At 50.7% G+C, this 11,546-nt stretch overlaps 1 protein-coding gene across 1 annotated transcript; it reads right to left on the reverse strand.

Moving 5' to 3' along the window:
- Positions 1-8,888: 8,888 nt before the first annotated feature.
- On the reverse strand, positions 8,889-11,546 carry LOC129735821 (acrosin-like). Its single transcript, XM_055706789.1, has 5 exons — positions 11,249-11,546; positions 10,731-10,931; positions 10,128-10,393; positions 9,696-9,841; positions 8,889-9,230 (listed from the first exon to the last, which is right to left on the reverse strand). The coding sequence occupies exons 1-5, from the start codon at positions 11,335-11,337 to the stop codon at positions 8,889-8,891; spliced, it is 1,044 nt and encodes a 347-aa protein (XP_055562764.1). The 5' UTR covers positions 11,338-11,546.

Raw genomic sequence — 11,546 nt, forward strand, 5'->3', positions numbered from 1 at the left:
AAGGAAGCCATCCCGTTCATCCTTTGAATGCTGCAAACGAGTCAGTGTAAATGTGCACCGGAGCCTTAGCCCCTTCCTCGCTATTAAACACACTCCACACTGCCACTAACTCTCCCACTTGGGCACTGCCCTCACCTTTGGTAATGATTTCTCTGTTAGCATCTACATTAATAGCTACAGCTCGGTATCTCCTCTCTTAACAGAGGCAACTCCTCTGAAACAGCAGGAGTGACTTTTAATACGGGAGGGGGAGGGGTATCCCCTCCAGAGGATTTGTTACTTCCTCACAGATCTTTACCTGTCTAGGGGTGCCTTCAGTGACAGTTAGGACACTACAAATACGTTCAATCTTAGCATGACATTTTCTGACAGTATCTCTTTGGCCCACCCCGTTAGGGGGGGAGTTCCTGCTAACATAGCTTTAATTACCTTTAAAAGTCCCCTTAAAATTAGAGGCTGTTGGCGTATGGTTCGCTCCGCTTCTCTGAAAGCAACACTCACTACAAACAATCCTTTTTCCCAATTAGAGTCTCGTTTCTCAGCATCCTTAAAGCTCCTGGAGTAAAATTCGATCGGGCGGGAGAACCTTCTGGTCCCTTTTGCCAGAAATGAATGGACAATCCTGAGTGTGCAAACCCCCACTCAGTCTGGACAGGGTCAGTGGGGTGAATAGGACCCAAAGCCTGGTGGGTGTTTGCTTCCAACACCAAAAGCTGTAACGCTTCATTGTGGGCTGGAGCCCATTCCCAAGCTGCTCCTTTTCGCAGCAGGTCATATAAGGGCCGTGCAACTATTGCAAAGTCTGGGATGTGGTTTCTCCAAAAGACCAATAAGCCTAAGGCATGCTGCAGCTCCTTTTTATTTTCTGGAACTTTTACCTGCTCTAGTGTTGAGAGGGTGTCCTGAGGAATACAGGCTGAACCTCCTCTCCACTGTATCCCTAAAAAATTCACTTCATTTGCAGCAATTTGTATCTTTTCCCCTGGTACCTGGAGTCCCAGAGACTCTAAGTGCCGTATAATCTTTCCTTGTGTCACCTGTTCTGGAATAATTTCATCCCCTCCTATGAAAACATCATCGATGTATTGATAACTCTAACTCCCAGTTCTGGAAGAGTTTGGGCTCATTCTTATGCCAAAGCATGATGTGCTAAGGTGGGAAAATGTTTATATCCCTGAGGGAGGCGAGTAAAGGTATACTGCTGTCCCTCCCATGTGAAAGCAAAACGATCACGGTCCTCCTCTTGCAGGGGACCCATGACAAACATCTCTTTCACATCAGCTGTGGCCATCACCGCATGAGCCTGCTCCTGAATGAGTGAGGTGAGCTCAGCTCCATTAGCCACTGCTGCTGTCAAGGGACCAGTGTCTGCATTAAGTCAAGGATAATCTACAGTCAGTCTCCTCTTCCCCTTTGATTTACGAACTGGCCACACTGGGGAATTGTATGGGGAGAGGGTGAGTGTTAAAATGCCCTGCTGTTTAAGATCCTCGATCACAGGAGCTATCCCCTCCTGGGCCCCTAATGGCAAGGGACAGGCTTTCACATTAGTCATCCTGGAAGCGGGGAGGGTAGGTGCTGCTTGCAGCAGGCGCACTTCTGCCCAGGACGTTTCAGCTAATTCTCTGATCTGAGAAATGCCAAAGGACCATGAATTCCCCTGGCTCATACCACTGTCTGCCCCTCAATATATCTATGACCAAAAGATTTGTCAGAAAAGGGCCTATTGCAACCTTGGTGCTAACTGGTTCTGCCTCCCCAGGCAACCATAATGTTACCAAGGCCATAGGTACTGACAGAGTTTTCCCTAAAGCATTTAAGACAATCAGGTTTTTATACAAAGTCAAAATTCCACATTGCTCCACCTCACTATGCATCAGTGCAGTGATTTGTGCTCCCGTGTCAGTTAAAAAGGTTACTGGGTTTTTCTCCGTGTTCCTACAGCCACTGTAATCATTAAATCTCCTCTCAAATTTAAGGTGAGTTGCCTAATAAACATCCACCCTCCGTTCCCTTCCCACCTTCGGGGGACGGAGGATCTAGTTTCCCTTTGCCCTTTTTACCTCATCAGCTTTTTCCCCCATGCCTATTGATGGTGGGGCACGAGGGGTTGGCTCAAAACGGACTTTATGCCCTGACCAAGTCTGTACAACTTTCTCCAATTTCTAGGCCAGGAGCCCATCCATTAGATCCTAGAGAATACCTCCCTGGAGCCCCAGCTGCCACCAGTCGGCTTAGGGGCCTCCCTCTGCCAGGATCAGTAAATTGGACCCATTTCGAATTCTGACTTCTTGGAGCCTGTGCGAGGCATCCCTCAGCTTTTCCCGCAGTTTGTACAGCTCTCGTTTCAGTCTTTGCCAGGATCCACCAACGAGACCACGTTTTCTCCCAAAGTTAATTAGCTCTTGGGCAACTTCCCCCCACCTAACTCTGTCTGATATGGGGGTATTTTGTATCTTCCCCTGGAGCTGGATCCCAATGGGTTTTAAAGAATCAGGATTAGATTAATCCTCAGATTAGAGGAGTCATCCTTCTGGGTCCACAGGCATCATCATGGGAGAGCCCTGGTGGCACTCCAGCCTTCTGTCATACATCATCTGCAGGCAAGCTGCCTCTTGTACACTTTCTACCAGCTGATCCATCATACCGGTTATGGCTAGGGGGTCTCCCCTCTCCAAAGGGTTCAGTCCCCCAGCCCAATAGTCTGCCCTCTGTGTTAATGACCATGGGGCCCGATGGTTGCCAGTAGTTAAAAACACACCTGGACCCCAGTATCCTTCTGCTTCCTTCTCTGACAACAAAATCCCATCTCCTCCTGACAAGGACACTTTCCAAACATATTCTGTTTTGGATTCCTTTGGAGTCCTTGCAAAATCCTTCCTTAATTTTGCTAACTCAGTTGCTTAGTAACAATCTGGGGACAAGTGTCATTGTCTGTCTCATATAAATACTCAGTCTTAACAAGAGGATACATGTGAGGTGCGTTTTCTGCTGTGTCTTTTGCTCTCTGTAAATCCCCCTGGGGATATATTTGTCTAATCCCTTTCTCTGTTAACTTCAACTCTACCTTCCAAAACGACTCACTTGCTTTCCGCAATTCTTCTCATAATGTTTCTTTTAACAAAGCATTCTGGTTTCTCTCCTGCTCTAAGAGCTGTTTGGTCTCTTCTAACTGCTCTCTGAGTTTTAACTGCCATTTTCAAGGAATCTACCACGGTATCATCTTGACACAATCTTTGCCTCCTATCTTCCAGGGCTCCTGCCCAACTTGCTCCTAAAATGGCACAACTTATGGATTTCCTCTTCCCAGGCCCAACTTTAGCCTCCGTCTGCAATATCATGACCCTATCCACTACACTATAGTGGTTGGAACCACTGATTTTTTGCTCATTCTCACCCTTGGGGAGCTCGGCGAGCATGATAGGTTCCCAAAAATCATCCAGTTTATATAAATCTCCGCCCCATACTTTAGTGGGGGAAACATCACGAACCTCTGTAGAAGTGTGGGCACTCCTTTCACCAAAGAGGGGTTATTTTGTCCTGAGATGGCCTCACTGTATGTTCGCTGCTACTACACCCACCTCCCTTCACCCTCTGGAGGTCACACTTTTAAACTGCTTTAGAGACTCGTCTCTTGTTCAATTCTGTCGCTTAGTCCTTCTTCACCTCTTTTCCTCACGGACAAACAGAACCGCGGACTCAGACTCTGCACTCACTTCGTACCAAGGTAGGTCTCAGGCACACACACAAGAGTCTCTCATAAAGAACCTGGCAATTTCTGTTTCACTGAGAATCCTGTCCGTGACACCAATTAAAATGTTACATGCCCGTCTGAGACCGGAGCGTGGTTCTGTTTGTATTCTCGGGAACAGAATGAAGACTCAAAATGGAGTCAAGAGCCAAGGAACTTTATTTGCCCAACAAGAAATACGTGAATGCAAAGGGGGAGTGAGAGTGACAGATTAAGAGAGGAAGGAAGGAAAGAAAGAAGTTAAGAAGGAAAGGCTTACAGCAACAGCTACCACCCCGGAGCTGCCGTGTCCCGACAGTCCGATACGTTTCCATGTCCGGTGGGGGAACGTTCCGTCCAATGTTGGTTCCTTTTTTTTATAGAGTTGTTACAAGCTGTTCTGCTTAACCACACCTTCCACCTGTCACCACTGTCACCGAAATTGGGAGTCAAACCTCTTAACACCATTGCAGCATTAGAGCAGCAGGCACTCCTTTATTGCAGCGCTGGGTGCTCGGTGGCATCTCCACAAATCAGGCACACCTGTGTAGGTTTTACTGTTACATTTATACAGAAAATTACAAGGTCATATGTAGGACAAGGCCTCAAGGACAAGAGTCCAAGTACTGATAGCCTGATGAATAGAGACTTGTTAGAACTTGTAGGACACAAGCCCTGGGAGCAAAGGAACAAGCTAACTGCAGACCCCTGAGCCGGCACAGTTAAGGAGGCAACCAGACGGACAGAGAAACAAGTAGCCAGATAAGGGAATGGATGGCGCCGATATGTAATTAAGAAAGCTGCGTAGAAAGAAACTCCCTAACCTTGGAATAAAAATTATTGCTAGGTCAAGATAAACTAGTAAGTATCTATTGTTCTAACGGTGTGCCTTAAAAATTAACCAATTAGTGTTTTTTACGCTTAAGATTTAACCAATCAGTGTGTAATATGTAGAAGGTAGAAACATATATAATTGTAAGAAAATCACTAATAAATGGACACTTGCTTGCATCAAGCTGCGTCCCGTCTCTTCATTCGCCGCAGTCATACACTCCCAATTACAATGATTGGTTAGTAATTTGCATATAATTGTTATATTTGCTGTGTCATCCTTTTCTGTTACTATGCTTGCACAGGGGAAGGGTCTTCAGCTGGGCAAGGGTCTACTTGACCTGTGGGCATGATTTTTTGGCATTATAATGAAGGTAGTTCACTTCAGGACACCTTAAAAGTTAGTTTTGTTGCCAAGTGGGACAGCTGGATATCGGCCTTGCCAAGCTGTCCAATAACTCATCCCATACACAACAGAACCTGGGCGCTCTGGTTGTGGTCTGAGAGTAGGGTAGTCCTTAGTAGCTTAGTAGCTTAGTATGGTCTATAGCACAGGGATTTCAAATAACAGTCTGCGATAACAAGCAGCACAGCGATTCATACCTCACTGGTCAATAAGTATTAATGTAATTCTATCATGAAGGTTAATTCCTTAGAATCAAAATCTTCTTGTAACTAGCTGTTACATAAACACAAAATATAGGAAGATTCAGTAAAATTTTGAGATAATCTGCACCACTAGGATAAAGTAATTGTGGTAGTGGGAGATCACGATCTCCTACTCAAATGCTTGGGGAGACGAGCCGTCACCCCCCAGCCTTGCTCCAGAAAGCCTCTGCACCCACTCCCACTTCTGGTTTGGGAGGGCTCTGTCCTGCACGTGCCCCCTCCTCCTGCCTCCTTTCATGTCAGGAACCTGCTACTGGTGGGAGGAGAAGGCACTGATTCCTGATCAGCATCCCCACTCTTCGCTGGCTAAAGTGCTCCGATGCCAGGGTACCTCGCGAGCACCAGCTGGGATAGCTGGAAGGAACAGGGCGAGATGCCCAAAGCCATCCCCATCCCCACTGCACTCACCCAGCCGCATCATGGGCCTCTGTCGGCAGCACCTTCTCCTTGAGCTGCTCCAGCGTGTCCTTCCAGTGTGCCGTATTATCCTCTGTAATGTGTACCCTCGAGAACTTGGTGTGTGGGTTAGGAGGAAAAATCCACCGTGCATCCAGCATGGCAATAAACCACTGTCAGCTTCCTAAACTGTCCTTTGGCTCAGAAAGCTTTCTTGGTTATGATTTTCAGTAACAGAACATGGTGACCAAACGGGACCCGCTTTCCAGAATCTCGACAGACCAGAGAAATCATGACCACCGCAAGCACGCACGGGAGTAGTTTTGCCAGGGTTCTGAGATTCCCTGGCCAGGTGAATCTCCGTGACAGCTCTCTGGGATAACAGCGACATGGTCATAAACACTGAGGTTGCTTACAAAGAAGTCGTATCGCATTGCGGGTTGAAGTCCCCCTGGTGGGTCAGAGTCCCCCCGGGATATTTGAAGTGCACAATTGTCCAATCCATATGCTGTTACGCGGATGCCCAGAGCCCAGATTTTGCCTCACGCTCATGTGAAACTTTGTTGGATTTTGTTTGCTGGATTTTGCCTCTGTCCAGTTTTGTTTGCAGGGTCTGGTTTAGGTATTGAGTGTTTGTGATTTTGAAACTTTGTACACTGCAGGAGCGGGCTGGAAACTAGGACCATGCGTGGCCATCAGTTAACTGAGGGGAATGTGCTCAAGCTTGTCTAGACAACAATTAACATGATGAGGCATGTTTACAGAGCACAGGGGAGTGGGAGACGGATGGCGCCAAGGATGGTGCCAAGGAAAGATAACACCTTGCTGTTAATTGATGGCAGTTAACCACCAATCAGGGATTGCCTAGTACGTAATTCTTAGCTTAAAGAACCAATCTGTTTAAAGCACGCAGCTTCTGAAAACATATATAAACTCGTGATTGTGTACAATAAATCGACATTTGCTTGCATCAAGCTGCGTCGCGTCTCTTAATTCGCCGCAGTACACACGGGATCTGGTCATTCTGCTAGAGGGAGTTGGTTCTTCAGAGTTCTTTTGGGTTGTTTATTAAGATGCTGGTGCAAGTTTTGGGGTGACCCCGCCACTCAGACAAAATGGGCCGAATATTGTCATCACTGGTGGCCCTTGTATACCTTAGGTGATCAAGAGAAATGGCCTAGGAAGGGAAGCATAATCTCCAATACAGCATGGCAGTTCATGTTCTTTTGGTACATGCAAAGGACAATGGGAAGAAGTCCCATAAGTGGGTTTGGTTTTTTGGCCTTGAGAAACAATCATGGAACAAGAAGTAAATATACACTCATGATACTTGATGGCAATGTATTGATAATGATGGAGGGGAAGTTAATTATTAATTGCCTTGATGTTGTTCTGCTTGTAGTGTTGGGAAAAGGAGTCTGAAAGGGGAAAATGAAGAAGAGGATGTGCAATTTCTGGTTTCAGGGCAGTGTTGCTGGTAATAGGGAGAGATTTTTGCTGAAGGTAAAAGAATGGTGTTGGGGAAAGCTCAGGAAGAGGATGTGAGGATAAATGGCTTTCGCTGCTTTGTTTGTGGGGCAGTCAGAGCTGCCTCCCTGCCCACCCGGTGATCTCTGCTGCAGAGTTGCTTTGGGTTTCCTTGCCCACTCCGTTACGGAGCAGCCAGAGCCAGCAGGCTTCTGAACACTGTGGGATTTCTCCTTTCAGGTCTGGTTGATCTGAATGAGGTGGGCACCTGGGGGGCTGCTCCTATGCCAGCCTAAATGGATCTTCCCACGTGCGTGCAGCTGCATTCCAAAGAGCCAGACACGCACATACACACAGAGAGAGTGCCACAATGAATGTGAAGGGCAAAACAGATTGACACAGACAAAGCAATACCTTGACAAGTATCCCTGCAGATGTAGCCACTGCTTACACCCATGTGAATGCAGTCCAGGCCTTTCCTGGGTTTCCACATGTCCTGGTTTCAGCTGGGATAGAGTTAATTTTCTTCTTAGTGGCTAGTACAGTGCTGTGTTTTGCCTGTGATGTGAGAACAATGTTGATAGCCACACTGATGTTCTTAGTTGTTGCTGGGTAATGTTTATACTAAAGTCAAGGACTTTTTGGATTCTTGGGCCTTGCCAGCCAGAGTGCTGGGGGAGCACAAGAGACTGGGAAGGGACACAGCCAGGTCAGCTGCCCTGAACCAGCCAAAGAGGTATTCCATACCATGGGACGTCATGCTTGGTATAGAAAGTAGGAGGGTTAGCTGGGGAGGGATCGTTGCTCGGAGACTGGCTGCGCATCAGTCAGCAGGTGGTGAGCAGTTGTACTGTGCATCACTTGGGGGTTTTCTCCCCTTTTCCCTTTTCCTTTGGATTTTACCCTTTTCCCCCACCTTTCCATCCTAATTGTTACTATTATCATTGTTATTACTGATGTTCTTACCTCTTTATTCTGTTTAAATTATGAAATTGCTCTTATCTCAACCCTCAAGTTTTACATTCCTTTCTGATTCTCCTCCCCAGCCCTCCGGATGAGGAGGAGTGAGCAGGCGGCTGCGTGGTGCTTGGTTGCCGGCCGGCATTAAACCATGAGACCAGAGGATGAGGCTACTGAAACAGAAACACAGCTTCACTCCCTGGATTCATAAGCACAGCGTGTTCGTAGATGCCTCAGATAACAGTCTAGTAATTAAGTCCATGTCATATGTGGGGCTCAAGGCCAAGGCTCCCTCACCAGTGCCTGGTGCAAGCCTTGGGTCTTTCTAGATCTGTGTTTCCTGGGCCCTGAGAGTCCACGTTCAAGTTCGCTTGCGCCTCATACAGACGCACACAGGGATCCCACCAGGAGCGGGCCTAAGGCAGTCTGTGCTTCCAGCTGCCATCCCCAAGGCCCTGAGCCCCGCAATGACCTGCCTTCCCTTGTTCCACTGCACCCTCATCCTTCTTGCTGAGCAGGCAGAGCTTCAGCCCTTTGCTGTGACCCTTTGTGCCCGACTTGTCTGCCTGCAGCCTGCTTCCTCCGGCAGGTGCCGGGCGTGGAAGTCCTGGCCTTGCACACGAGACTGAAGAGGACTGGCGCCTGGTTAGCCACAGAACTGAAACACTTTATTGCAGGGACTCAGCCAGCTGAGCTCTTCTGTTGAGAGGAGTGCGGGCAGGACAGAGCAGGCCTTTGACACTGAGGCTGCCTTTGCATCAGCAGGCATTGCCCCAGCGGGAAATGGTGCTGGTGGTGCGCTGCAGCCAGCCCTGGATCCTCTCTGTCCGGCTAATCAAACCTTTTCTCCTATTAGGAACTGCACCAACTTCTGCAGCCAAGAAAGGAAATCCCACAGCTTCTGACCTCTAAATGGGAAGGGTATAAACCTTCCTGCTTCTGTTGGTGTTGGCCTGTGAACGGGGGTGGAGGTGAAGGCTGGCTGCGGCCTTGCAGTAGTCGCTACTGCTGTGTGCAGGCCCATCTGTTCCAGGATCCAGTTGTAGAAGTGCTGGGTGGAGGTGTAGACTCCGGGCTTCTTTGCTCTCGCACAGCCCATCCCCCAGCTGGTCAGGCCAACAAGCCAGAAGTAGTCAGCGCTCTTGTCTTGGCACACAAGAGGCCCACCGCTGTCCCCCTGCAGCAGAGGAGAGAGGATGAAGGGGTTGTTGGGTGGCCACCGTCAGCCCAGTGGCTGGCTCCTTCCCTCTCATGGCACTTCCAGAGCTGTATTTAGTGGCCAGCCAAGCTCTGGAGAAGCTTTCCTGGGAGGGGGCGGTGGGCCTGTAAGGCAGGGCTCGCTCTCCCTGCAGCACAGTTGTCCTGCAGGTGCTGCAGAAGGATGTTGCACGTTTGGGATGGTGAAGCTCTGGGCTGCCAAGGGCACTGGGTGGGCTTTGTGGACATAGTGCCAGGCCTCTGGGACAAGGCAGGCAGGCCCTGGGCAAAGGCGTGCAAAAGGGGAAGGGGGGTAAGGCCCTCAGCAGTGGGGACACAGCAATGGGAGTGTGAGTGGCCAGGAAAAGCCCGTGACGGTGCAGGTTTGGGCGGTTGTGGCGGGGCTGCCCGTGCTGCCGGGGCTTGGCTTGTAGCACGCTCCTACCTGGCAGGTGTCGATGCCACCCTGCGGATAGCCAGCACAGATGTTGTGGGTGTGGATGGCCCCTCTGTACCAGCCGCTGCTGTTACAGACCCCGGCATCAATGAGGTGGACCTGGGCCTCCTGCAGCACATACGCCGATCCTCCAGCTGTGAAGAGCACAGAAAGGAATGAACACCCAGCAGCTCATTGCCAGTTCTCCTTCCCTGCGTGACTGAAGCCCTATCCCGGGGCTTGGCTTTGCATGTGGGGAGGCGCTGGACCGCTCCTTCCTTTCTGCCTTGCTCTGGGTCAGTGGCTCACGCCCCCCTCTCTAAGAGGCATACGTCCCCACAGCCTGATTCTGGCTTTCTCCTCTGCCGTCAGGAAGAGCAACCTGCCTCCCCAAGCTGGCCAAGCTTGCGCTCGCAACGTGACTACATTTTGGGAGCTCACCTCTTGCAGTCCTGGCACCCCAGCCACTGACGTAGCACTCTGTCAGCTCCGAGACTCTCAGCGAGGCATCGGGCACGCAGGCAAGCTGTACGTAGCTGTTGCACTGGACAGGCTGCTCCAGTTCCAGCAAGGCAATGTCGTTCCTCCGTGTGATATTACTGAAGTGCTGGTGAACCAGCAGCTGCTTGATGTTGCGCACCTGGGCCTCAGGTCCCAGCTGGGTCAGCTGGGTGGCACCTACCACCACCTGCCACATGGTGATGTTCCTGGAAGGCAGATGGAGAGAGGGCTCAGAGGGAGCAGAGCCACATGCTGCAGCAGCACAGCAGTTGCCCTGCCTTCTGCTTGGCAAGGAAGAGAGAAGAGCAGCACTAGGGAGGGTGCGACAGAGCACGTGCTTCTTGGGCTCAAGGAATGTCGAACTGGAGACTGCTGGGAAGCAGTGGCATGAGCCAGCCTTCTCCTGAGCAGCCTCTCAGGTGGCTGTGGAGTGCCCAGGCACTGGGTGTACTGCAGGGCAACAGGACATGCTGCAGCACGTGCTGCTGTGCTCAGGGCACCTGCTAGAGTGTGGGGCTAGCCCCGATCCCTGGTCCTCCTTACCTGGCCTCGATGAAGCAGTGGGCTGATGTGAGGACCCACTGTGGGCTGATGAGGGAACCCCCGCAGATGTGCGCCGTGCCTCCTTCCAAGGGAGCCTCCATGCTGACGATCCAGGGCCAGGCCCCTGGCTGGGCATTTCGGACACCCACGACGTGTGACATACTGTAGTTCAAAGCCGCAGGCCGAAGGCCGCAGGTGCCTCTGTAACCAGAAACCCCATTCTGGTTAGCTCCATGGAAGCCTGCGCCATTCCGGCTAAAGGCCAGCCATCTTCCCTCCCTTAAAGGCATGGCCAGAGGGCCCGAGGAAACCCGTGGGGTGCGTGCCCGCTCCCCTTTCCTTGCTTTCTGCTTCAGCCCATAGACGAGCTGTGCCAGCAGCCTGGATGCTGGCAAGGAGCTGAGCCTCCCAGATGGCCTTCAAGAGCCACTGGGGAGGCCATGGGGGATAAGCAGGACCCCTCTAGAGAAGCTCACAAGGGTTGCCCAATCTCCCTCCCAGAGCCTCGGGCCACTTACCCACAGCTATCCCATGTGCCGTGCACAGGACAGCACACGGCCAGCAGGACAACGAGGAGGAGGAGAACATCCATCACTACCAGCAACATGTGGCAGCTGCAAGAACAAGGGCTTGTCACCACCAGTACGGCCGACGATGTACTGCCCGCAATATTCCTGTTGCCTGGGGTTCCCTTGGACGCGGGGCTGATGTCACAGAGTGCCTGGTTCCAGGTGCTGGGCGTGGTGGCGGTGGGGGAGGGATGGGGGGCAACAGGAGGGGTTCCAAGCAGGACTGGAGGCGGAAGCTGGGATCGCA

This window comes from Falco cherrug, chromosome 4, assembly GCF_023634085.1.
Source record: "Falco cherrug isolate bFalChe1 chromosome 4, bFalChe1.pri, whole genome shotgun sequence".
NCBI lineage: Eukaryota > Metazoa > Chordata > Aves > Falconiformes > Falconidae > Falco > Falco cherrug.

Excerpts from the sequence above, each read along its gene's own strand:
- LOC129735821 (XM_055706789.1), bottom strand. The coding sequence starts at position 11,337 with ATGTTGCTGGTAGTGATGGATGTTCTCCTCCTCCTCGTTGTCCTGCTG. Across the intron at positions 10,394-10,730 it reads CACTGCTTCATCGAGGCCAG|GAACATCACCATGTGGCAGG; the intron begins GTAAGGAGGACC and ends TCTGCCTTCCAG. Across the intron at positions 9,842-10,127 it reads GGGTGCCAGGACTGCAAGAG|CTGGAGGATCGGCGTATGTG; the intron begins GTGAGCTCCCAA and ends TGCTCTTCACAG.